We start from the raw sequence: 27650 nt of genomic DNA, 5'->3' as shown, positions 1-27650 counted from the left end.
AATTATATATTAACTAGATTTTTTACGAATGATAAATAAAAAGTATCAGAAGTTTGTTGAACGTAATTATATATTAACGTCCGATACAGCATAGCACCTACCTACTCTAAACTGAATATTTCAAAATAATTTTAAATACACATCAAAAATTGCGAACCGGCAGGAATCGAACCCGCGTCTCCTGGGATCGCGCCCGACGCTCTAACCACTAAGCTGCAGCTTGAATATTTCAGTTTTAGATTCTACTTAGTAGGAGGGCATTCCTAACTAACCAACCAACAAAAAACAATGGCAGATTCAGTGACGATTCAAAAGCACTTTAAAAGTTTATTTGGCATAAAACTTTCCATTTCTATTTCTGATAATATTATGCTTTCAAATTGCCAATTTCTGATGCTAAAAATATCATGCGTGGATAAGCCCTAAATTATTTTATTAATTTATTTTAAAACAGCTTAATTGTTAACAAAATTACAAAGAGTAACAATACAGGATACACTAAAAAAAAAAGGGTGACCTTATGACTAAAGTGATCTCTTCCAGGAAACCCATACCTAAGAACTTAATCATGTTAAAGAAGTTTTAGTTTTGTGCTAAACATCTGTTTGTTTCACATAGGAAATTAGAAAAATGTTTAGAAATGACAAATGTAGCTCAAATCGCTCAGTATGTGGGTGAGCTCATACATAATATTTCCAAGTTATCATGTTGCAGGAGTCAAATCGATATCTATACGAGTAAGTTTGGTATAGAGACATGTGTCATGAAAAGAGTTTATCATAAGGGCTTTTGCATACGTAGCGTACTGTACCCTCTTTTAACTTTTTTATTCAGTAACATCATATTATTTTAATAGTACCTACTTAAATTGATCATGGATGCAATTACCAAGGTGATAGAAAAGCGACTTTGCACCGAAAAGCAGTGTTGGACGATCTCTTATTGGGTTGACAAACACCATTCAGGCTTTGGCCGTGGCTAGTTACCACCCTACCGGCAAAGCCGTGCCGCCAAGCGATTTAGTATACCGGTACGATGCCGCGTAGAAACCAAAGGGGTATAGGTTACTGCCCTACTCCTTCCTAGAGTGAGATCTATAGAGCGCACTCTGACTTTCCTTATTCCTAAGACAGAGTTAAAACGAGGCAGAGCTAATCTTTCACATAAATCTGTCTAGTTTTAACTCAATCTTAAGTCAAAGTGCGCTCTATAGATCTCAGCCTGAGATTGCATTATCACTTATGACCAGATGGGATTGCAGTCAAGGGCTAGCTTGTATCTGAATAAAATAAAAACATCAAACGAATCGCAAGAAGCCGCTGGCTCCAAGCGGCAGCCACATACCTACGTCCAGCTGTGGTGGTCTATACGATGAAATAATGTTATCAGACGTCAGAAAGGCTCCCTTCCTCCCTTTTGTCCTCACTCCTGTCCTCCCCTTTGTTCTCACTGGATTTCAATCAGATACAGCCGGACTACTACAGACGGACGGACGTACAGCGAAGACCTACCGCCTAGTAATAGGGTCCGTTGCCACCCTTCTGGTAGTGGAACCTTAAAAGGCCCAGTGTGTTAGAAGCCTTAGCGGAGTGCCACTTACCATTCATTACACGTATCCGTCGTGGAGCAACTTGAATCGTAACACCGAGATTTGCTCTAACTCAAGCCGAAGCGATGTTCTAATATGCATTTTGATAGCGACATGTGATAGGAATGACAACATTGGCTTAGTACAGACGGATTTTACCTGTCAAATCGTGGTCCTGGATGAATACTGATTGTTTATTATATCTACAGCTATGTAATATAATTTATATCCCTTTGCAGTGGTGGAGTCTGATGAGAATCGTGTCGTAAATAAATATAATACTAGCTTATAGCTCCCATCTCTATAATATATAATACTAGCTTATGCTCGCGACTTTATCCGCGTGGACTACACAATTTTCAAACCCCTACTTCACCCCCTTAGGGGTTGAATTTTCAAAAATTCTTTCTTAGCCTACGCCATAATAGCTACTTGCATGCCAAATTTTAGCCCGATCCGTCCTGTAGTTTGAGCTGTACATTGATAGATCAGTTAGTTAGTCAGTCAGTTAGTCACCTTTTCCTTTTATATTTTTAGATATAGTATATCTTCTCTATATAAAACACAAAAAATGTTTCTGCCTGTTTCCGTTATTATTTATTTTATTTATTTATTTATTTTATATCTAATTAGAACGGCAGTGCCACTTACACTAACTAGATGATTAATAATAAATTTAAATACAAATAAAGGTACAAGAAAAAAGACATAAAATACAGTTTAAACGTTACTTCTAATATAGATAGAGCACTTTATTGCACACAATACAAGAAAAATAAACAAAAAAACTATAAAATAACTACAAAGTATACCTAACTATACAAAGTATGCAAAGGCGGCCTTATTACTAACATAGTATTATTTCCAGGCTGTAAACACAACCGCGGGAATAACGAGTCGCCACACAGCCACCGCAATGGCCGCCATCGCGACCACACCTGCGACAGCTCGTGGCCACTCATCCAGAGCGCCGCCGCATTCATGGCCGAGCGGCATCCCGACACACTAGAATTCGTACTGTGGACTGGGTAAATTATATCTTATACTAATGTAACCGCAACAATAATAAGTAACTATAGCTATCGCAACCACATCTACGACAACTTGTGGCTATTCATCCAGAGCGCCGCCGCATTCATGGCCGAGCGGCATCCCGACACTCTAGAATTCGTACTGTGGACTGGGTAAATTATATCTTATACTAATGTAACCGCAACAATAATAAGTAACTATAGCTATCGCAACCACATCTACGACAACTTGTGGCTATTCATCCAGAGCGCCGCCGCATTCATGGCCGAGCGGCATCCCGACACTCTAGAATTCGTACTGTGGACTGGGTAAATTATATCTTATACTAATGTAACCGCAACAATAATAAGTAACTATAGCTATCGCAACCACATCTACGACAACTTGTGGCTATTCATCCAGAGCGCCGCCGCATTCATGGCCGAGCGGCATCCCGACACACTAGAATTCGTACTGTGGACTGGGTAAATTATATCTTATACTAATGTAACCGCAACAATAATAAGTAACTATAGCTATCGCAACCACATCTACGACAACTTGTGGCTATTCATCCAGAGCGCCGCCGCATTCATGGCCGAGCGGCATCCCGACACACTAGAATTCGTACTGTGGACTGGGTAAATTATATCTTATACTAATGTAACCGCAACAATAATAAGTAACTATAGCTATCGCAACCACATCTACGACAACTTGTGGCTATTCATCCAGAGCGCCGCCACATTCATGGCCGAGCGGCATCCCGACACTCTAGAATTCGTACTGTGGACTGGGTAAATTATATCTTATACTAATGTAACCGCAACAATAATAAGTAACTATAGCTATCGCAACCACATCTACGACAACTTGTGGCTATTCATCCAGAGCGCCGCCGCATTCATGGCCGAGCGGCATCCCGACACTCTAGAATTCGTACTGTGGACTGGGTAAATTATATCTTATACTAATGTAACCGCAACAATAATAAGTAACTATAGCTATCGCAACCACATCTACGACAACTTGTGGCTATTCATCCAGAGCGCCGCCGCATTCATGGCCGAGCGGCATCCCGACACACTAGAATTCGTACTGTGGACTGGGTAAATTATATCTTATACTAATGTAACCGCAACAATAATAAGTAACTATAGCTATCGCAACCACATCTACGACAACTTGTGGCTATTCATCCAGAGCGCCGCCGCATTCATGGCCGAGCGGCATCCCGACACTCTAGAATTCGTACTGTGGACTGGGTAAATTATATCTTATACTAATGTAACCGCAACAATAATAAGTCACTATAGCTATCGCAACCACATCTACGACAACTTGTGGCTATTCATCCAGAGCGCCGCCGCATTCATGGCCGAGCGGCATCCCGACACTCTAGAATTCGTACTGTGGACTGGGTAAATTATATCTTATACTAATGTAACCGCAACAATAATAAGTCACTATAGCTATCGCAACCACATCTACGACAACTTGTGGCTATTCATCCAGAGCGCCGCCGCATTCATGGCCGAGCGGCATCCCGACACTCTAGAATTCGTACTGTGGACTGGGTAAATTATATCTTATACTAATGTAACCGCAACAATAATAAGTAACTATAGCTATCGCAACCACATCTACGACAACTTGTGGCTATTCATCCAGAGCGCCGCCGCATTCATGGCCGAGCGGCATCCCGACACTCTAGAATTCGTACTGTGGACTGGGTAAATTATATCTTATACTAATGTAACCGCAACAATAATAAGTAACTATAGCTATCGCAACCACATCTACGACAACTTGTGGCTATTCATCCAGAGCGCCGCCGCATTCATGGCCGAGCGGCATCCCGACACACTAGAATTCGTACTGTGGACTGGGTAAATTATATCTTATACTAATGTAACCGCAACAATAATAAGTAACTATAGCTATCGCAACCACATCTACGACAACTTGTGGCTATTCATCCAGAGCGCCGCCGCATTCATGGCCGAGCGGCATCCCGACACTCTAGAATTCGTACTGTGGACTGGGTAAATTATATCTTATACTAATGTAACCGCAACAATAATAAGTAACTATAGCTATCGCAACCACATCTACGACAACTTGTGGCTATTCATCCAGAGCGCCGCCGCATTCATGGCCGAGCGGCATCCCGACACACTAGAATTCGTACTGTGGACTGGGTAAATTATATCTTATACTAATGTAACCGCAACAATAATAAGTAACTATAGCTTTCGCAACCACATCTACGACAACTTGTGGCTATTCATCCAGAGCGCCGCCACATTCATGGCCGAGCGGCATCCCGACACTCTAGAATTCGTACTGTGGACTGGGTAAATTATATCTTATACTAATGTAACCGCAACAATAATAAGTAACTATAGCTATCGCAACCACATCTACGACAACTTGTGGCTATTCATCCAGAGCGCCGCCACATTCATGGCCGAGCGGCATCCCGACACTCTAGAATTCGTACTGTGGACTGGGTAAATTATATCTTATACTAATGTAACCGCAACAATAATAAGTAACTATAGCTATCGCAACCACATCTACGACAACTTGTGGCTATTCATCCAGAGCGCCGCCGCATTCATGGCCGAGCGGCATCCCGACACTCTAGAATTCGTACTGTGGACTGGGTAAATTATATCTTATACTAATGTAACCGCAACAATAATAAGTAACTATAGCTATCGCAACCACATCTACGACAACTTGTGGCTATTCATCCAGAGCGCCGCCGCATTCATGGCCGAGCGGCATCCCGACACACTAGAATTCGTACTGTGGACTGGGTAAATTATATCTTATACTAATGTAACCGCAACAATAATAAGTAACTATAGCTATCGCAACCACATCTACGACAACTTGTGGCTATTCATCCAGAGCGCCGCCGCATTCATGGCCGAGCGGCATCCCGACACTCTAGAATTCGTACTGTGGACTGGGTAAATTATATCTTATACTAATGTAACCGCAACAATAATAAGTCACTATAGCTATCGCAACCACATCTACGACAACTTGTGGCTATTCATCCAGAGCGCCGCCGCATTCATGGCCGAGCGGCATCCCGACACTCTAGAATTCGTACTGTGGACTGGGTAAATTATATCTTATACTAATGTAACCGCAACAATAATAAGTCACTATAGCTATCGCAACCACATCTACGACAACTTGTGGCTATTCATCCAGAGCGCCGCCGCATTCATGGCCGAGCGGCATCCTGACACTCTAGAATTCGTACTGTGGACTGGGTAAATTATATCTTATACTAATGTAACCGCAACAATAATAAGTAACTATAGCTATCGCAACCACATCTACGACAACTTGTGGCTATTCATCCAGAGCGCCGCCGCATTCATGGCCGAGCGGCATCCCGACACTCTAGAATTCGTACTGTGGACTGGGTAAATTATATCTTATACTAATACTAGCTTATGCCCGCGACTTCGTCCGCGTGGACTACACAAATTTCAAACCCCTTTTTCACCCCCTTAGGGGTTGAATTTTCAAAAATCCTTTCTTAGCGGATGCCTACGTCATAATAGCTATCTGCATGCCAAATTTCAGCCCGATCCGTCCAGTGGTTTGAGCTGTGCGTTGATAGATCAGTCAGTCAGTCAGTCAGTCAGTCACCTTTTCCTTTTATATATTTAGATAACCGCAACAATTTGTTTTTTTAACTAATAACTTTATAAGTATACAGATTCCAGGTAAAATGGACATGTGGATCCCTCATTCCGTATTTTTAGACCTTCTGACTATCGTTCGCGCGGTAACCAAAATCAATTGCCATATTTTGCTACAGCTATCCTCGTGTTTAGCCATACCATTCCCCGATATATGGCCAAATTTTGACCCATAATGTCTAAACACAATTACGAACATTATTCTGAATAATAGTCCGTAACATCTGGCATCGTGACCACTCATGCCATAGATTAGAGAGGGCAATACATTGTATTCATGGCACGCGTGAGGTTGCTTTCTAATCGGGATTCCGGTCGAATTATGGGCAGACCTAACGGTTTTCCATGCCTATTGTTTACGGAAATACGTTTGGGGGGAAAATAAATGTTGTCAAGAAAACAACTGTTCCATTCCCATCTTTTAGATCTATTATTTCTTTTAGTTTTAGTGTTTAGTCCGTCCGTCCGTCAGTTCGTTTGTCTGTCAGCGGGCTTATATCTCGTGAACCGTAATAGGCAGAGAGTTGACATTTTCACAGGATATGTAATTCTATTGTAGCTATAACAACAAATAATAAGCATTTCAAAATGGTCGCCATGAAAATTAAAAATAAACAAAAAGCGTTATTTCTTGTACGATGGTACGGAACCCTTCGTGTGTAAGTCCGGCACGCACTTGACTGATTTTTTATAGTTACGACTTTTTACAGTAGCCGCCAAGAAATATTGTATATCGGCATCGATTAGAATTAGATTTCCGCTTTGTAGAGCGTTGTCTCTGTCATTCATGTACCTATGTGACATTTCGTCGGTCTCAACGACAGAGACAATGCTCTACGAAACCGCTATCTCTTTCTAAAGGTCGATGTACAATATTTTCTGCCGGATATAGTATATCTTATTTTTTCTCAAACAGGGATATCCTCTCGTCATCAATGGAGCATTTAAACGAGGAGATAAAGCTGGAGGCAGTACGGAATGTCACGGACATCCTCAGCAGGACGTTCAGTAGCCAGTTCGTGTTCCCAGCGCTGGGACACAACGACCCACCGCCTTCTAAGAGACTTGTGGAAATGTGGATGCAGTGGCTACCTACAGAGGCACTACAGTCATTTGAGACTGGTTAGTAACTACCAAATTATTATCAGCCGTGATGGCCTAGTGGTTAAGACGTGCGCCTCCTATTCGGGAGGTCGAGGTTCGAGGCACGCACCTCTAACTTTTCGAAGTTATGTGTGTTTTAAGAAATTAAATATAACTCGCTTTAACGGTGAAGGAAAACATAGTGAGAATAGTGAGAATACCTACATGCCTGAGAGTTCTCCATAATATTCTCAAAGGTCTGTGAAGTTTGCCGATCCGCACTTGGCCAGTGTGATAGACTATGGCCAACCATTCTCATACTGAGACCCGTGCTCTGCAGTACTGAGCCGGCTATGGGTTGATGTTAAGGTCTCGAAGTTTTTCTTTAGAAATATTATTTCAATCTATCGATGTGAATTTATACAAACGACTATCATATTAAATTGTTCATAATGGCAATATACATGTATATTTTTTTTTAATTTATAGACTAGCGCTTGGCTGCAATCAGACCTGGTGGCAAGTGATGATGCAGCCTAAGATGGAGCGCGCTTGCCTAGAAGAAGCCTATTCACTTTCGACTTGAAGATACCCATAATTTATAATTGTTAGGAAAAACTGATGCTGGAAAGGTGTTCCTAATCTTAGCAGTTCGGATTAGAAACTAGGAGGCAAATCGCTTCATACGTATCCGTGGAATTTCGACTACCTAAAGGTGTTTAGACCTTGGCGATCCCTTGCGGTACGATAGTAAAAGGGTGAAGGAGGATTATCAGGTATCATATCATAGAAATTTTAGATCAATTTTGTGTGAAACAACTTTAGCCAAACATTATAAAAAATATTTTATTCATGGCTTTCGATATTTATTCAATCAATGCGAAGGGCTTTTTGCAATGTTAGCAATTCAAATAAGGATTTAAATAACTTTGGAAGCATAAAACTAAATCTAATTTTCGAGTATCAAAAAAATTATCATCTGAATAAAATAAAAATTTGTTTTTTTGTTTGTTTGGTTATTTTTACCTGACTACGGCAAAGCCAAAGTTTATGATTTTAGCAGTAAATGTAGGTTTGTATTTATGTGTGTTCCACCGTAGCGCCTAAACTACCAATTTTGATTAATGAGGTGTCAATCGATTTGTTATTTAGTCCCGGTGACATAAGCTACATTAAAAATGAACAAAATTAATATGGCGGAAATGTGGGGGTCTCAAAAAATTCGCACCGGACGTTAACTCAGCACCCCAGGTTGGCGTAGAGCCAAAAGGGTGGTTCAACGAGTACAAGAGACTTTTGGTGTCATCATCATCATGATCTACCCATTAGCGAGTACAGGTATCCTCTTAGAATGAGAAGGGCTTAGGGCACAGTCTGCTACGCTGGCCTAGTGCGGTTCATACAGCTTTGAGAACATATGAAGAACTCTCAGACATGCAGGTTTCTTCACGATGTTTTCTTTCACCGTTAAAACTACTGATATGTGCGTACCGATGTCGAATCCCCAACCTCCTAAATAGGATGCGGATGTCTTAAACCCTAGGTTATCACTTTAGATGTAACGATTGATATCTATGTGGTAAATTAAACTATCTGAGGATTCAAAAGCACTTGTAAAAGTTTACTTAAATAAAAATATACTCTATTCTATTCTATTCTATGGCAATCTTTATAGGTGGTTACTACACAATCGAGCAGTCTCACAGCAAGTTACGTTTAGTGGTGCTGAACAGTGTCCTGTGGGCGGGCGGTGCTGCTAAGATTGACGGCCCGCACAGAGGACGTGAGCAGTGGGAGTGGCTAGAGAAAATACTCGGCACGGCTAGGAGGAAAAACGAGATGGTACGTACTTATTGTTAATGAGTATGGTAGTGCTGAACAGTGTGCTGTGGGCAGGCGGTGCTGCTAAGATTGACGGCCCGCACAGAGGACGTGAGCAGTGGGAGTGGCTAGAGAGAATACTGGGCACGGCTAGGAGGAAAAACGAGATGGTACGTACTTATTGTTAATGAGTATGGTAGTGCTGAACAGTGTCCTGTGGGCGGGCGGTGCTGCTAAGATTGACGGCCCGCACAGAGGACGTGAGCAGTGGGAGTGGCTAGAGAGAATACTGGGCACGGCTAGGAGGAAAAACGAGATGGTACGTACTTATTGTTAATGAGTATGGTAGTGCTGAACAGTGTCCTGTGGGCGGGCGGTGCTGCTAAGATTGACGGCCCGCACAGAGGACGTGAGCAGTGGGAGTGGCTAGAGAAAATACTCGGCACGGCTAGGAGGAAAAACGAGATGGTACGTACTTATTGTTAATGAGTATGGTAGTGCTGAACAGTGTGCTGTGGGCAGGCGGTGCTGCTAAGATTGACGGCCCGCACAGAGGACGTGAGCAGTGGGAGTGGCTAGAGAGAATACTGGGCACGGCTAGGAGGAAAAACGAGATGGTACGTATTTATTGTTAATGAGTATGGTAGTGCTGAACAGTGTCCTGTGGGCGGGCGGTGCTGCTAAGATTGACGGCCCGCACAGAGGACGTGAGCAGTGGGAGTGGCTAGAGAGAATACTGGGCACGGCTAGGAGGAAAAACGAGATGGTACGTACTTATTGTTAATGAGTATGGTAGTGCTGAACAGTGTCCTGTGGGCGGGCGGTGCTGCTAAGATTGACGGCCCGCACAGAGGACGTGAGCAGTGGGAGTGGCTAGAGAAAATACTCGGCACGGCTAGGAGGAAAAACGAGATGGTACGTACTTATTGTTAATGAGTATGGTAGTGCTGAACAGTGTGCTGTGGGCAGGCGGTGCTGCTAAGATTGACGGCCCGCACAGAGGACGTGAGCAGTGGGAGTGGCTAGAGAGAATACTGGGCACGGCTAGGAGGAAAAACGAGATGGTGCGTACTTATTGTTAATGAGTATGGTAGTGCTGAACAGTGTGCTGTGGGCAGGCGGTGCTGCTAAGATTGACGGCCCGCACAGAGGACGTGAGCAGTGGGAGTGGCTAGAGAGAATACTGGGCACGGCTAGGAGGAAAAACGAGATGGTACGTACTTATTGTTAATGAGTATGGTAGTGCTGAACAGTGTGCTGTGGGCAGGCGGTGCTGCTAAGATTGACGGCCCGCACAGAGGACGTGAGCAGTGGGAGTGGCTAGAGAGAATACTGGGCACGGCTAGGAGGAAAAACGAGATGGTACGTACTTATTGTTAATGAGTATGGTAGTGCTGAACAGTGTGCTGTGGGCAGGCGGTGCTGCTAAGATTGACGGCCCGCACAGAGGACGTGAGCAGTGGGAGTGGCTAGAGAGAATACTGGGCACGGCTAGGAGGAAAAACGAGATGGTACGTACTTATTGTTAATGAGTATGGTAGTGCTGAACAGTGTGCTGTGGGCAGGCGGTGCTGCTAAGATTGACGGCCCGCACAGAGGACGTGAGCAGTGGGAGTGGCTAGAACATTTCCTAAAATCTTTAAAAACCTGATTAGATTTTTGGCAAAAGCTCAGATATTAACCTCTAATATTTGCTTCAGGTCTACTTAGTAGCCCATGCTGGCCCAGGAGTAGAAGAGAGACATAATGCTGGAAGCTCTTCAGCATCAGGAGGCGGTGAGCTGACTCCGACAGCAAACGCTAGGCTGCTACACGTCATACGAGCCTTCAGCGATGTGATCGCGGGGCAGTTCTATGGACACAGACATGCAGACACCTTTAGACTTATTTATAGTGAAGGTATGATGTACTTCTTTAAAATAACCTTATTTAGGTAGGCGTGCATTGCACTTACAAGTACTTACTACATTCCCCAATAGGAATCCCTCACGCAGTATCTACAAATATTCCAAAGTAAATACAATTAACAAAACTAGATGTCGCTATGCAATCCTCAATCACGCCGCCAGATATTTCTCTACGAAGTATCATATACTCATAATTTAAGTTTCTAGATACAATTTCGGACCAGTTAAGTCTCTGGCTATAATACCAGACAGAGGAAGATTTCCTATTATTACGATTGAGCTTAATATATCAATTGTTCGCCGTACATTACAAATATTTTTAGTACGGGGTGATTCGCTAACTCAGTGTCTAACACTGAATGATAGCCACCGAGCTCATTTGACATTGTTTGGTTCTACATTGCTGCGTAATTGAGTGATACTAAAATGTTTTTTCGTAGAAAACCTTCAATCAATTAAAATAAATGTCAAATGAACTCGGGAACTATTATTCAGTGTTATACACTGGGCTAGCGAATTAGTAGGTTGGTCACACCTACGGACCACCACACTATTTCTATACAAAGATAGGTAAAATTAGTCTTTACACAACATAAGTAAGCTGACAAACACACTTGCAGCGGACACCAGTCTCGAGAATTTTTTTAACCGAACTCTAAAGAAAAACATCCATTGTAAGAGTAGACTCAATTCAGAGAGTAGAGAGTGAGTAATTATGAATTTCAACTTTAACTATTTACTCGCATTACTAAAATAAATACAGAGTACAAAACTGTCAATTTCTCTCCTGTCCGCTCAATAATGAGCTCGATATTTTTTCGTAGCACATAATTAATTAAACAAATTACTTTAAAAGCCATCATTTTGTACAGCTCAAAGGGTTTAAGCAAGCGTGTCTATTAATAATAATAATTTAGTCAATTTGTTACACAAAGAAAATACCCCCGTTAAATGCTTTTACATCATGACACTCTGACAAGTTAAGCCCCGAAGTGTTTACATGTATAGCGGGTACGAACATTAATTAATTTTCATACACGTTTAAATTATTACTAATTGCTTGTCATTCGAGGTATAACATGTGTCATATTATTAATAAGTAATCGGATTATTTTGAAATGTGCACTTCAAAAATGGTACTACCTGCCGATAAAATTATTATTTATCTACTAGCTTATGCTCGCGACTTTGTCCGCGTGGACTACACAAACTTCAAACCCCTATTTCACCCCCTTAGGGGTTGAGTTTTCAAAAATTCTTCCTTAGCGGATGCCTACGTCATAATAGCAATCTGCAGACCAAATTTCAGCCCGATCCGTCCAGTAGTTTGAGCTGTGCGTTGATGGATCAGTCAGTCAGTCAGTCAGTCAGTCAGTCACCTTTTCTTTTTATATATTTAGATTAATTATTTGGTGGACGTGTAATGACTTTTGTGTTTTCATTTCGGTTCAGTTACCAAAATAAATTCCTTTATTGTTAGTATTTTAACTGAAACAACTAATAGCTAAACATGCTTTCGATTCAGCAACTATTAAATGTAATACATACAATTTCAATTATTAATTTCGTATTGTGGATACTAAAATCATGTGTGGGCGTAATTATTGAAGAGGAAACTTCTTTGGGCGTGTCGGTAGAGATGGGTAAAAACATCAAGTCGCGTCAGTGACATGCTTATTTTTACAAAATGCTAATGCGCGTGGCCGCCATTTTAGTGACGTCAGCACTAGACTGAAGTTTCGAGCTGATGGTATATTTGTACTTAAATAAACGTCTAATGACGTCATTTAGATGTTAATGAGACATGGTTCCAGCGCAATAGCAATTTGCGGGACTTACACTGTAAGACAATCGCGATTAAATTAAAATTTCACTGTCTATTATGTGCTAGTTTATTGTCTATATAGCTATGGAAAATAATCTTAACTACTGAGAAAATATAATGTTTGAATTTCATTGCAGCAAAATCGAAAGAGTATAAGTTTCATAAGACATTGTAATCAATTCCATAATTAAATAACTTGCCAATAAAAATTAAACTTTATCATTGCCTATATTAATGGGCCATCACACTACCTCACTACCCATTTATAAATGCGAAAGTGTGTTTATTGTTGTTTTGTTGGTTTATTGGTTTGTCTTTCAATCACGTCGCAACACAGTGTGATTTTTGGCATGGTTATAGTGAAAGACTTGGAGAGTGACATAGGCTAATTTTAATCCCGGAAAATCAAAGAGTTCCCTCGGCATTTAAAAAAACTAAATCCACGCGAATGAAGTCACGGCTTTCAGCTAGATTCCAATAAAAAAATATACTAACTTTTGTTATTTTAGCGTTTAAACTACCGTGAGTGAACTACCTTTAACTAACTAACTTTTGTTGTTGTGTATGCAATGTTGATTTCAGCTGAACAAATTTTTTTTTCGCAGGTCGGCCAGTATCATGGGCCTTTTTAGCGCCTTCGTTGACACCGAGGGGCGCGGGCAGCATATCGAATCCAGGACTCAGGCTTTATAAATTTGAGTCTAATAGTGGAAAGGTTAGCTTATTTGCTAATAATTAATTATTTTTTCACTATAAATACAAAATTCAGAGCCTCGATAGCTCAACGGTTAAAGGAGCGGACTGAAAACTGAATTGTCGTACCTACTCCTAGCACAAGCTTTACGCTTAGTTGGAGGGTAAAGGCGAATATTAGTCAGCAATTAACTTGCAATTAAAACTCTTTTTTTTTAATGTGTGGCAGCTAAACTAACGTATTTTTCGGAATATACCAGACTAGTTTCGAACCCGTCTGCAGTCCTTTTTCAAGTAGACTGCAAACAGTGGCGTGCAGGTCATAGAGGCATAAAAGCACTGCTTACCCAAGTTGAAATGGCTCAATGGTCATTTTTCATCATGACAGCCTCTAAATAGGTAACCTAACTGACTAATGCCTACCCTAGCTTGGAACCCTATGCACGCCACTGACTGCAAGGTGCGCGGGCTATGACATGGAAGTCAGGTTATATATAAGTACATACAGACAGACGATGAAGACATCCTATAAGGGTTTTTTTACTCTGGAGATACTAAAAAACCGGCCAAGTGCGAGTCAGGCTCGCGCAATGAGGGTCCCGTACTACAGCCGTATTTTTTCGACATTTTGCAGGATAATTCAAAAACTATGATACATAAAAATAAATAAAAATCTGTTTTAGAATGTTCAAGTGAAGACCTTTCATATGATACCCCACTTGATATAGTTATCTTACTTAGAAAATTGAAAATACTAATTATTAGTTCATGGCCACAATTTAATTTTTTTTGTGTGATGTAATCACAAATTCACGGTTTTCAGATTTTTTCCGAAGTGTCAGCTATAAAATCTACCTACCTGCCAAATTTCATGATTCTAGGTCAACGGGAAGTACCCTGTAGGTTTCTTGACATACCGACAGACAGACAGACAACAAAGTGATCCTATAAGGGTACCGTTTTTCCTTTTGAGGTACGGAACCCTAAAAACTACAAAAAGATTTAAGAAACTACCCTCTCGTTTACCCACCGCGCCAGTATGAAGAGGGCTATGTTAGGAAGTTGAAAATGTAAAGGAATAAATTTATTTCGCCTTATTAATTCTAAGGCGGATCTGATAAAGTAAAGAACATGACGTTGCTTAATTCAAACGCGCCCCGTTGTCGCAACCGTGTTATAATTTATTTTAGTTCAGCTTTTGAATATGGTTTTGCCTGTTTCTTTTATTTATTACTAGCTGATGCCCGCGACTTCGTCCGCGTGGAATTAGGTTTTAAAAATCCCGTGGGAACACTTTGATTTTCCGTTCCGATTCGTTTTTCAAAGTAAAAGCTACCCCTAAAAAGCGTATTAATTTTGAATAAATCATTTGACAGACGGACAGACTCACTTTCGCATTCAAAAGATGGAGAATTATGTAAACCTCCTAAAATTTATGACGACCGCCCTGGCGCAGTGGTATGCGCTGTGGTCTTCTTAGTGGGAGGTCCCGGGTTCGATTCCCGGCGGGGATTTGAAATTTTATAATTTCTAAATTTCTGGTCTGGTCTGGTGGGAGGCTTCGGCCGCGGCTAGTTACCACCCTACCGGCAAAGCCGTGCCGCCAAGCGATTTTGCGTTCCGGTACGATGCCGTGTAGAAACCAAAGGGGTATGGGTTTAATAAAAACTGCCATACCCCTTCCAGGTTAGCCCGCTACCATCTTAGACTGCATCATCACTTACCACCAGGTGAGATTGCAGTCAAGGGCTAACTTGTATCTGAATAATAAAAAAACCAACGTGAACTCTTTGATACACGAAAGTAAATTATATTTTTAGATGGGTATTTAAGAAACACGTTCGGTATATAATACATTGATTGAGCGGTTTCCTTGTGTTCTGCATAAACACCTAGACAGACAGAAGGCGCGGCTGTAGCGGCGCAGGAAATATAACACTGAACGCTTGTATCAATTTGTTATACAAGGTCATTCGAAAAGTCCTACTCCTAATACAAAATAGAATCAAATATCGTTATAAACAACATTTACTATGGGATCCGTGCTATTGCGAAAAAATAAAATCAAATGTAGGATTAATATGATATTTTACAATTCGATAGAACTTGAGCATAGAAACACAATAACATCAGAGTAAAATAAACTTAACGGCGGTGACTCCGTCAGTCGCTCCATACAAATGTAGTTTGGTTCTCATTTTAATATTAGCTTATAAAATTCGGTGTAGTTTGTATAGTACATGTCCATCTATATCTGTGGTTTGCCAGATTTCCGTAAACATGACTAGTTTTAAAATTACACGGGTTTAAAAATTTGTATATAAATCCTTGAGACCGTGTAACTTTGAAACTTAATATTTTAATGAAATCTAGATAACCACAAACATAGATATTTGTTACTCGAACATGTCTGCAAAATTTCATTAGGTTTGATTGGTTGGTAATCAAATGAGAGCACAACTACGTTTGGTTATACACTACGAATAATCCCTCCAAAAAATCCTTGGAGCTACGTTGGAATGTTTCCGTCCCGCTTTACATTTGTCCAAGCCCTTATTAAGAACACGAGGCTGTTTATTTGAGCTGGAGCCTACACGTGGTCTTAATCGTGTTGAAGTTTTATTGATTGAAGCCTTATTTTAAATGCTTTGTAATTACGCAATACAATGAATAGGGGAAATTCGTTAGTTTCGAAATAGAGTATCTAGTCTTAGATGTTAATTATTATTATTATTATTTATAATATAATCTTTATATGTAAAAGGAAAAGCTGACTGACTGACTGACTGATCTATCAACGCACAGCTCAAACTACTAGACGGATCGGACCATGACAAATCAGAAAATTGGCATGCAGGCAGCTATTATGATGTAGACATCCGCAACGAAAGGATTTTTGAAAATTCGACTCCTAAGGGGGTAAAGTAGGGGTTTGAATAGGCGTACAAAGTCGCGGGATTAAGCTAGTAATAATTATTGTATCTAAATAATTGTAACGTACTGCTATAACATGTTGTGGAATTGTTTTGGAGGGTGCGTACAAAAATAGCACGGTAAAATTTCGTAGTACATACGGATTTCATAAATTATTATCATTAGCCCAGTGCCGGTCCACTACTGATTACGGCTCTCCTGTCAGAATGGGGATTTTGGCGATAATCTACCACGCTGGCCAAGTGCGGACCAACAGATTCGTACACCTTTTGAGATCATTTTGGGAAATTTTCAGGCATGCAGATTGCAGGTTTCCTCAAGGTGTTTATGATATTTAGTTGTTTAACACCCGACTAAGAGCTCAGAATACATAAAACAGGTTCGATGTCCTAACTACTAGTCTATCTTGTAGCTTATCCATTAAAAAAACCGGCCAAGCGCGAGTCAGACTCGCGCAACGAGGGTTCCGTACTACAGTCCTACTTTTATTGACATTTTGCACGATAATTCAAAAACTAAACGCATCAAAATAAATAAAAATCTGTTGTAGAATGTACAAGCAAAGACCTTTTATATGATACCCCACTTGACAAAGTTATCTTACTTCGAAAATTGAAAATACTAATTATTAGTTCATGACCACAATAATTTTTTTTCGTGTGATGTGACCACAAATTCACGGTTTTCAAATTTTTCCCCGAATTTCTGCTATAAGACCTACCTACCTGCATTTCATGATTCTAGGTCAACGGGAAGTAACCTGTAGGTTTCTTGACAGGCAGACAACAAAGTGATCCTATAAGGGTTCCGTTTTTCATTTTGAGGTACGGAACCCTATAAATAAAGTAAATTCTAAATTAATACTTTTTCCCTTGTTCCAGGTATTAGACTACACACAGTATTATTTAGATTTAACGAACACTAGGGGCGAACCACATTGGGCGGTCGAGTACAACCTCACCCAGTACTACGGCTTGCGGGAAGTTAGCGCTAACGCCTTGGACACCCTGGCTGAGAAGATAAGGAACTACCCTGATAGAGGATTACTTAATAAGTAAGTTCTTAAGTACCTATGTTTAGTATGGCAGTGGTACTGATTCTGAGCACAACCTAATTTTAGAGTATTCGCATCCTCTTCTTACTAATGCAATATGAAAAGGACAGACGCAGTTTGACAGTTTCAAATTTAATTTTAAGATGGTAAAACCCGTGATTTTAGCGCACAGTCGCGAGCCTACTGTTTCAATTTGTAGCGTGCACTAAAATTTAGAGTCTTTAAATGTAAAGTTCATGTTCTGTCCCTTTTTAGTATTGTTAAAATGAAAAGGATGCAGATACTCTAAATTTAGTTTAGAGAAAGACAACGGAATCGGTGCCATTGCTTGTATAGTATGGCAATAATGGCGATGGCGACTTCGTACGCTGAGATTCAGATTTTTAAAAATCCCGTTAAACTCTTTGATTTTCCGGGAAAACAGTAGCCCATGCCACTCTCCAGGTCTTAAACTATATACCCGTGCAAAAAATCACGTCGATCCGTTGCTCCATTGCGACGTGATTGAAGGACAAACCAACAAACCAATAAACCAACAAACAAACACACTTTCGCATTTATTACATGGATAGTTCTTTTCAAATGTTCAATTTTGAATAATTTTCTTTACCGCCGTGGTTCTTGCTAGTTCTTCTCCGTAAAAACGGCATTTCAAACCAGTGCTACATTATTTTACCAATTTAAAAGCCCCTGTCGCAAATCATCCCTAATGCAAAGTCAGCTTCGCTATCATTAAATGTCGCACGTTACTCACGAATTTTTTGTTGTTCACAGATACCTAACAGCGCTGAGCGTGCGCCACGTGACAGACGTGTCAGATTGCGACGCGAGCTGCGTGCACGTCCATTTCTGTGCGATCACCCGCGCGGATTTCCACGAGTTTCGCACCTGCGTCCGCAGCCCTGCGTCGGCGCTGGCGTCGCGCGCGCCTCACATGTCCGCCGCCATCTTGCTTTACGCCATTTTGATTTTGATTTCCTCATAATAAATGTAACAGGTAAAATTTTATGTTAATGTTTAATGTTAAATTTTAATCAAGCTCATGTTCTATTTTTAGAATTTAAACTATTTTGAATGGTAAGTATATTATAATTGAAAAATCAAATCGGCTGCAATTTACTTTTTTAACTGGTATAAGCTCTACTAGTTTTAAAACCGTTGGGGTCTGTTGCAACCGATTTCTTATTGCAGTTCGATGTTAGTTGAATAAATATTTAAAACACCCTATATTATCAAACCATTATGATAACATATTCTAGGTAATAAATCACTGTGAATTAATTATTGATGTAAAATACGATTCAGCGAGGGTTTTTAAAAATATACCTATTAGGTAGGTATCTTTCTGTAAATAATGGGTTAGAAACTTGTCATACGGCTCAAACATAATTTAAGACCCCGTTTTAAAAATTGGCCTATAAAACATAACGACTCTTTTTTAACACGCGTTGTAGCAAAGTTACCATATTAATAAATCGACGTTAAAACAGTGCGTGAAAAAGTGGTTGTATGAAACGGCTCTTAGATATAAACAATAAAGGCCTATAATACGACGGTAATGGCCTATAAAAAGGTGATTACAGGTGATCTCATAAAGATCATGTTCTGCTGATGTAGTCACCTTTTTTATTTACGAAAAAAGTCAGGCCGGCAAAAGTGGAAGCCCTTGAATGTATTAAAAACTAAAAGCCGCAAAAATATATAACAGGCCATTTACTGCTTCAACGCAGAACCAAGTTGCGATCCCGAAAAAATCGACACCGAATCAGATTGGATCGGGTTCGTATAATAATAAGGTCTTGGACCAAAGAGGATGATTGCGGTAGCTCTTAAACTATGCAAGGTCTAAGTCTGTGACCCAGGTGGGAGCGGGTGCGTCCTGCGAGGCGGACAGTGTGTAGAACTAATAATTACAAGAAATTGTAAGGAAGACGAGCGGACGTGTCTGAATCGAGGGCGAGTGCCGTGTGGCATGGATTGTCCCGCTGCCCGCCCCGCAAGACTCACCCGTTCCCACTTGGGCCACAGGCTGACGGCGGTTACACACTCATCCGATCCGAGTCCATGAAAATACGGTCCTTTTTGTTTTGTATGGGAGCTTATGACATATTATGTCACAGATAATCGGTGGTATTCTCACGGATAACGGATATAAATCGGATGACAGAAGGGCAGTGCGTAATCGCTATGAATGTCTAATATATACCTAAGTTAGCAAATAGTTCTCAAATCATAACATAATACAATAAGTACATTTTATTAATCTAAATATTAAGTTAATAGGATAAATGAGTGTACAGTTTATTATTTCAAGCAAAACATTAACATTATTATAGCCATAGGTCTAGTGGAATTAAAAAATTGTAAAATAAACATATTACATACAATACATAGAAGAATTTGAGGTGATTGTTTAGAACGGTTAGAGGAATGCTAAACACTCAATGGGGCCTGTTACACTTTCAATATTATCACGCCATACGCGATATCGCCCTTCTGAATCAAGGAAATACTATAGGTAGCTATAGTCGACGCATTTAAAACTGAGTCGTCAAGTTATCTGTCGAGATAACTCGACGACTCAGTTTAAAATGCGTCGACTATAGTATAACGTATCATGAGGAAGTTTGATAGTATCGCAATGTATGTATCAATAAATTAATAGTGTAGTGAAGGAGATAGCAGATTTGAAGAGCATAATCTCTGTCGCTGAGACCGACAAAACGTCATATAGCTGTATGAGTGACAGAGACAGCGCTCTACAAAGCCGAAATGTCATTCTAAAGGCCGTACTGTACTATATCGACGGGAGGTTTTGATTGTTATTCCAAGGTTATGCCTGTTAAGTTAATAATTACAGGTGAAGCCCCGGACAGACACTTGTTAATAAAGTTTATTATTACTAATTTTCGTAAAATTTAATACCCTCTTTAAGGCTTCGTAGTCCAGTAATAACGGTTCAGTGACGCTACTTAAAAGAAAAATAAATATGAATAAATTACTAAGAAGGACAGCACCGTAAACGGAATCCTAAAAGCGGGCCTTTGATCGTTAATGGCTTGAGAGCTGGTGGGAAAAATTGTACTTAAAAAGCTGAAAGTTTATTTTGCTGTACCTTTATTGAGTATTATTATTTTTTTATTTATTTTACATCTAATTGGAACGGCAGTGCCACTTACACTAACAAGATGATAAATTTAAATACAAACACAAAAGGACACAAAATACAAAACGATAAAACATTCAAGGATTTTGAATGTACGCTGAGAACATTCAATGGATCTACTAGCTACTCTTACAAGTTAATAACCACCATACATTTATACGACAACTAGCTTATGCTCGCGACTTCGTCCACGTGGACTACACAAATTTTAAACCCTTATTTTACCCCCTTATGGCTTAAATTTCCAAAAATCCTTTCTTAGCGGATCTATATCTGTAGCTATCTGCATGCCAAATTTCAGCCCGAACCGACCAGTAGTTTAAGCTGTGCGTTGATAGATCAGTCAGTCAGTCAGTTAGTCAGCTTTTCTTTTTTTATATATAGAGACAAGGTTAGGCTATTAAAAACCAGACAAACTTTGCGAGCAAAATATGACGCTACAATTATTACAATATTTCACATGGAGATGTTCCGTTCCTAAATTTCTGTGCACAGAATTATCTTACATTTGTCGTTAGCTTTAGGCAATCAGAATTTCTCGTACTTGCACACCGTAAATAAGTCAAATAATACATGTTCACAAATTTTCTCGAAAGTAGATAGAGTAAGCAAACTAAAAAGTCAAATATCCTTCTCAAATATTCCCATAAGCTCTCAGACTATAAACGTGGGCCTTTGATCGCTAAAATTTGTACACCCCCCCTCGTTACGATGAAGGTTAATCTCATTACGTGCCACCCCTAAAAAGGCCATCGTTTTTCCCCGAACATAAAATGGATAGACGAAGTCATAAAAACCGAAATTCGGAAATAGTATCAAAACAGATGGCGACCCTGAATGATGGCGCATATTGTATCGGGTGTACATTTTCATCCGACTACAAAAAATTATTCACGTCTAATGCCTAACGTCCACTAGGTGATTGAGTGAAGACATTATTATGTTTGCCAGATCAGTTAGACTATGGATCGATGAAATAAAAAAAGAAATGGTCACATCATCTATCTATAATGATACTAAACACGTCTCCGTTCTGCTTCAGTGGACTGCCACTTTAAGGATACATATCGTAAAATTTACTATACCATATATATAGTGCTTTCTTTGTTTAGCTCTGTGTTTTGTATGGGTACGTAGCAGAGAGAGCACTAATACTAACTTATCCGCGGGATGAAAATAGAGCTCTCTCTGTTTTTGTATGGGATTAGGTAGAAAGAGCGACATTCCGCGGATACGGTATAGTTACCGGGGTAATTTTACGGCTGTCTTTTACGGACGTCTGCCTTTATAAAACCTACAGGCAAAATCTCAGGTTGTCAGACCCAGTGGTATAAGCATGGTATAAGTTGTAAATTTGACATGTCAGTCTGTCACTTACTCCTTTTATGGATCTAAAGAAGTGCCTATCTTTCTTAACTTTAAAAACGCTTTAACACGATTGAATAAGACATAATATCTTGTTAAAACTCACTGATGTGTTACATTACTTTTTGATATGAAAAAGCAATATCCCATAAACCTTTTCATAGAAAGTGAAATGATAAGAAGGTGTAATATGGCTCTATCACGTTAGAACCTAATAAATTTTACGTGGGGAAGCCTTCTAGTTATGCCCTACAATATTCTTGACACATGTGACGTCCCTCCTGCCTCCTTTATTATTGCTTTACCTTATACAGGCTGTATGATAAATGATATTTTTTTAACATATTTACTTTACTAACTTGGTCTTACTCATGCTCTTAATATTAATTTAGTTTATAAGTAAATGTACTTTTACTAGATGATGCTCAGGTTTTCAGTTTTCAGGTTAGAAATCTCATTCAAATTTTTGTTTGTCGAGCCCAAAAATGTTTACATGCTAAACATTAATCCTTCTTTGTAGAGTGTTGCAAATGGCATACCTTATATTAATTGCTTACTTAATGCTGGGGTAGTCTCTGCAATAACGACTATATTGTTACCGTAGGAGAACTAGAGTAACCAACACAGCTCAACGGGTTGCGAAGCTGAAGTGGCAATGGGCAGGGAAAAAATCCGGAAAACCGATATAAGTTGGGGTCTCAAGGTGCTGGAATGGCGACCTTGCACCGGAAGGCGCAGCGTTGGAAGACCCTCCACTAGGTGGACGGACGACATCAGACGAGTAGCAGGGAGCCGCTGGATTAAGGCGAGGCAAGACCATAGCGTGTGGAAGTCCCTGCGAGAGACCTATGTCCAGCAGTGGACGTCTATCGGTTACGGGGGTAGTTACCTTAAGTAAGTGTAAAAAACGTGTCGCAAAGATATTAAATAAACGTATTTCTTCTTTTTCCTGTCTGACTGTGATTTTAAAACAGTAAGGGCTATAAAAATAGGAGTAAAAAAAATACACTCTGTATACACATAACATCGCACGATAAAAAGGACATTTATTACTTTTCGCACTGCGCACAACGCCATGCTGGTATGCCAACTTTGTCAAGTATTTGACGAAAATATTACAGTCAAGTATAGTCCGTACAAAATGACTCCACCCGCGCCATTATAACTCTATGGGTCAATAGAGTCTTAGACTAGTAATAAAATAAATTGATGATTTTTGTATAACGGTAGTTTATGGGGCTAAAATTGTTTATTAAAAAGAATAATTAAAAAAATCATGATATTTATTTATTTTTAACATGAACGTCACGCCGTACAGAAGGTGAATAATGACGTCACAATCCGTAAACGACACTTTTTTTTTCAATTAAAAAAAATGTCGTTAAATGCCATGTGACATCATTTTAGTACAGCGTGACGTTAATAATTAATTATTTTAAAAATGAATTAAACCATTATTTTTGATGACCAATGAATTCTAGCTCCATAAAATACCGCTATACAAAAAATCACGTCATTTCATGTCAAAAGTATAGTTCCCTTTAAGGACTAAAATCGTATTTTTGACATGAAATTTGAAACATAAAGTTAAAATGGCGCGTGAGGAGTTAAATTTTACGCGTTATAGTAAAGTTTTACTGGTTACCTGAATACTACACAGCACAAGGAGGGATATTATTTTGACTGTGTATGTTTGTTGTAAGTTCATTGGTCCAATAAAACCTCCCGAAACTCATTCTTATATAGAACAATGAATTTAACTACGTAGGTATTTATCACGTGACTATATTGTGTAAAATTCATGGACGTACTATGGTAAAATTCAACAAACAATAATAAGCACGCGAAGAAAATATTAGAAATGAAAATATTATGTTTGTATTGAATTTCGTATTGAGTAAAATGTTTCATTGTAATTCCAAAAAAATAAAATTTCATGATTAATTTGTATAATAACGACGACAACGACTTTGTCCGCGTGAATTTAGGTTTTTAAAAATACCGAGGGAACTTTTTTCTGGGATAAAAAGTAACGTATGTCATTGTCCAGGTCTTCTTCTCTACATAGTATAAAATAAAGTCTGTCTGTATGTATGAACGCGTAGATCTTTTAAACTACGCAACGGATTTTAATGCGGTTTTCACCAATAGATGGAGTAATTCAAGAGGAAGGTTTATAGCTATAGTTTAATTCTCAAAAAATTAGAGATCCCTAGAGAAATTGAAATAATGTGAGTTAGGTCGGAAAAAAATCCTCTCATTTGAGAGTTTCGGAGGCAATGACACCTCAATGACACCACATTAGTATCTACATTGCACCCATGCAAAGCCGGGGCGGGTCGCTAGTTAATAATATACCCATGCAAACATTACATCGACCCGTTGCTCTGTTGCGACGTTATTGAAGGACAAACCAATAAAGAAATCAACGAACAACCAACTAACCATTCCAGTTCTTCTCTGTAAAGTCTGACACCCACTAGACAGACTTATCGAATCGAAGTATTTCGCCTTCCTGTTAGTTAGGCATGGACCTATTAATATTTTTTGTGTGAGCGAATCGGTGCGGTACAGTACCTACCACACGAGTAGATATGTAAAGTACGCAGCAGAAAGTAATGTACATCGGCCTTTAGAATGACATTTCGGCTTTGTAGAGTTGTCTCTGTCACGCATACCTATATGACGTTTTGTCGGTCTCAACGACAGAGACAACGCTCTACAAATCTGCTATCTTCTTCTAAATTATTTTCTTTCGCGTAATGTACCTACACCACTTTTCTTTGCTAATGGATGCAATGGAAGACAAATCATTTGCGATGTTATTTGGCAACCTAATGGACGTTAGGCTTAATTGAAAATAATCGGGTCATAGATTTTAGGTTTTATAGGTTTTAATTTTCATATCCAAACAATCTCCTCAAATCAAATAATATGATAATGAAAACATAATAATAATATTATTCGTAATGTTAGACTATGTTACGTATCTATAATTGCTGAATTAATTGTGATATTTGGGATTTTGTATATACTTACTGTAAGTAAACTGAAAATCAGTGTAACTAAATAAAATAAATATGAATATTTCAAAAGTATTGACTTTCATTAATTTACCCTTATTTATAGGGTTCCCTCTAGGGAAAAAAAGAACCCTTAAGATCACTTCGTTGTCTGTCTTTTGTGTCTGTTTGTCGTATCTCTCAAGACCCGTCATGGCCATCAAAACCTATATAAAAACTGATGTTTCTGAAAAGTTTGCCATGCAGGACCAAACTTAAAACTAATTTAAAACCTTGATTCTTCGTAGCATTTTTTTTTAGAAACATTAGTTTTTGGGGATTCCGTCGTTTTTTGGTGATGACCGGTGACCCAAAAACTACACTTTGAAGTTAGTAGCCATTTTTTTTAAAAAGAATGGCAGTAGATAGTGGTTTGTATCTGTAACTTGTATTGTATCTGGATTTAAAAAAAAAACTTCTCTTAATTTGTTTCTGATAATTATCTTACATAATTATTTTCAAAATTGACGCAGATAATTTGATACCCTGTGGAATAACTTGTCTTTTCATTAAGTGGGCTTATTAGAAACAAAACTTTATGATGATAATGATATTTCTTTTGAAAGTTCTCTAAAATCTTTATTACTTGTGTAATACTTAATTACACTAATTGGGTATTTTCCTACTTTTGAATTTGATAAATATTATTACTTACGCTGAAAAAAATATAAAAATCCAACAAAGATTTACAAAGTTACAGGCATTTTAATTTTGGAGTGGGAGGGTCTTCTATCCCTTTCTCACAAAACGAAAATTTGTTTGAAACCGCACGAAGCTACTATGGCATTAGTAGGTTTGACGTCAAACTGCAGTATCGCTATCTCTGTCTAATCAGAAATATTTAAATTAACTTTTTTGTTATTTGATCGATTTAAGTAGTTTTTTTCAGTTTACGTCATTATTTTTATTCTAGTTTATAATAAATTAGTAAAAAAATTGGAGTCAAATACCCAATTGTGGCCGAGACTAGTAACTTTACTTCTGTACCTATAGTTACTAGTCTCAACTACAATCTTATTAAAACAGTTTGTTTGTTTGTTTTTTTTTTGTTTTTTTTTTTGTTTTTTTTTGTTTTTTCACTTCATTTCAGTCATTTGAAATTATACAGCATTTACTATTTAGCTAATGATTTTAGGCTTATTTCATGGTTTAACGACGTATCTATACTATTATATAAAGAGGTAATGTCGTTAAGTTTGTTTGTAGGGGGTAATCTTTGGAATTACTGAACCGATTTTAAAAATTCTTTCACCAGTAGAAAGCTACATTATTCCTGAGTGACATAGGCTATGCGGGATCTTTAAAAACCTAAATCTACGCGGGTGAAGCCGCGGGGATCAGCTAGTTAGGTATAATCATGTAACAAAAAGCACTGTTGTATACCGCTGCCAGTGGACACCGATATGAGAGGCCTCGTTAACAACAGTCTGACTGGGGTTTAATGTTTTGTCGTCATCATCATCAACCCATCGCCGGCCTACTACTGAACACGAAACTTCTTTCAGAATGAGAATGGCCATAGTCTGCCATGCTGGCCCAATTTGGATTGGTAGCTAGTAAACATAAAATGAATTTTCTTTCAGCTCTCGTTATATGTTGTTGAATTTCCAAAATGTACCCGAGAGTTACGCCACTATTAATAATCTTTTGGGCGCACTAAAACGCCTCCAGGAAGAAGGGTCATACCGACCTTTTTCCCGCTGGTTGAAAATGTTGCACCAGTTCAAAAAGAACTCGGTGAATCATATTTATAGAATAACAATCCAACAGATCCAGTATCCTAACAGAGTTCTAGCAAGACTGGCCGGAACGCAGGTACGTTATGCCATATGAATACGCCCCAATATAGAGCGAAAGGGTAAGAAAATCGGTAAAAAGCTAGTAAGCATTTATGAGTTGAAAAAGGTAGAAAATGGGACCGAACCGCCTTTTGTCGCTTTGTTAGTTCAAATAGGGATAAAACGGGTCTCGTCATAACTTCAATTGTCTGCCGTACGACTCTCGAAATCTGTTTTTAGGGTTCCGTAGTAAAGAAGGAACCCTTACAGTTCCACCATGTCCGTTGGTCTGTCCATCCGTTCGCGGTTTACCTCAGACTATTATTGCATTATGGGATTTTTTTGTGATTTGGCGTAAGGTATACATATCTTATTACCTAATCAAATGGACAAAGAGTTTTTTTTTTCGGCAAACCCCCTTATATTTATATTTCAGGGCCCTTCAGTGAGGACAAAGAGGTAATGTAAAAAATGGTTTTTTTTTTGGGTAGCTAGGTACTTCCTCTAGACGCAAAGTGGGGCTGAATTTTTATATAGTTTTTTGATGTAGTACCTACTTAATATATATGTACCAATACTCAATAATATAATATTATCACGAAGTTAAAATAAAACTTCACTATAACATCTGA

At 39.1% G+C, this 27650-nt stretch overlaps 1 protein-coding gene across 1 annotated transcript in view; it reads left to right on the top strand.

Moving 5' to 3' along the window:
- The window catches only part of LOC117986940 (acid sphingomyelinase-like phosphodiesterase 3b), a 92072-nt gene extending 66805 nt beyond the window's left edge, over positions 1-25267 (top strand). Inside the window, exons 4-10 of the mRNA XM_034973897.2 lie at positions 2457-2616; positions 7247-7452; positions 9089-9255; positions 10935-11133; positions 13572-13681; positions 17475-17647; positions 18422-25267. Coding sequence (XP_034829788.1) covers positions 2457-2616; positions 7247-7452; positions 9089-9255; positions 10935-11133; positions 13572-13681; positions 17475-17647; positions 18422-18632 — 1226 coding nt within the window. The 3' untranslated portion in view covers positions 18633-25267. The remainder of the gene's footprint in view (positions 1-2456; positions 2617-7246; positions 7453-9088; positions 9256-10934; positions 11134-13571; positions 13682-17474; positions 17648-18421) is intronic.
- Positions 25268-27650: the final 2383 nt, after the last annotated feature.

Source organism: Maniola hyperantus, chromosome 12 (assembly GCF_902806685.2).
Source record: "Maniola hyperantus chromosome 12, iAphHyp1.2, whole genome shotgun sequence".
Lineage (NCBI taxonomy): Eukaryota > Metazoa > Arthropoda > Insecta > Lepidoptera > Nymphalidae > Maniola > Maniola hyperantus.
The sequence above is the reverse complement of the archived record's forward strand: the minus strand, read 5'-3'. Positions and strand labels throughout refer to the sequence as shown.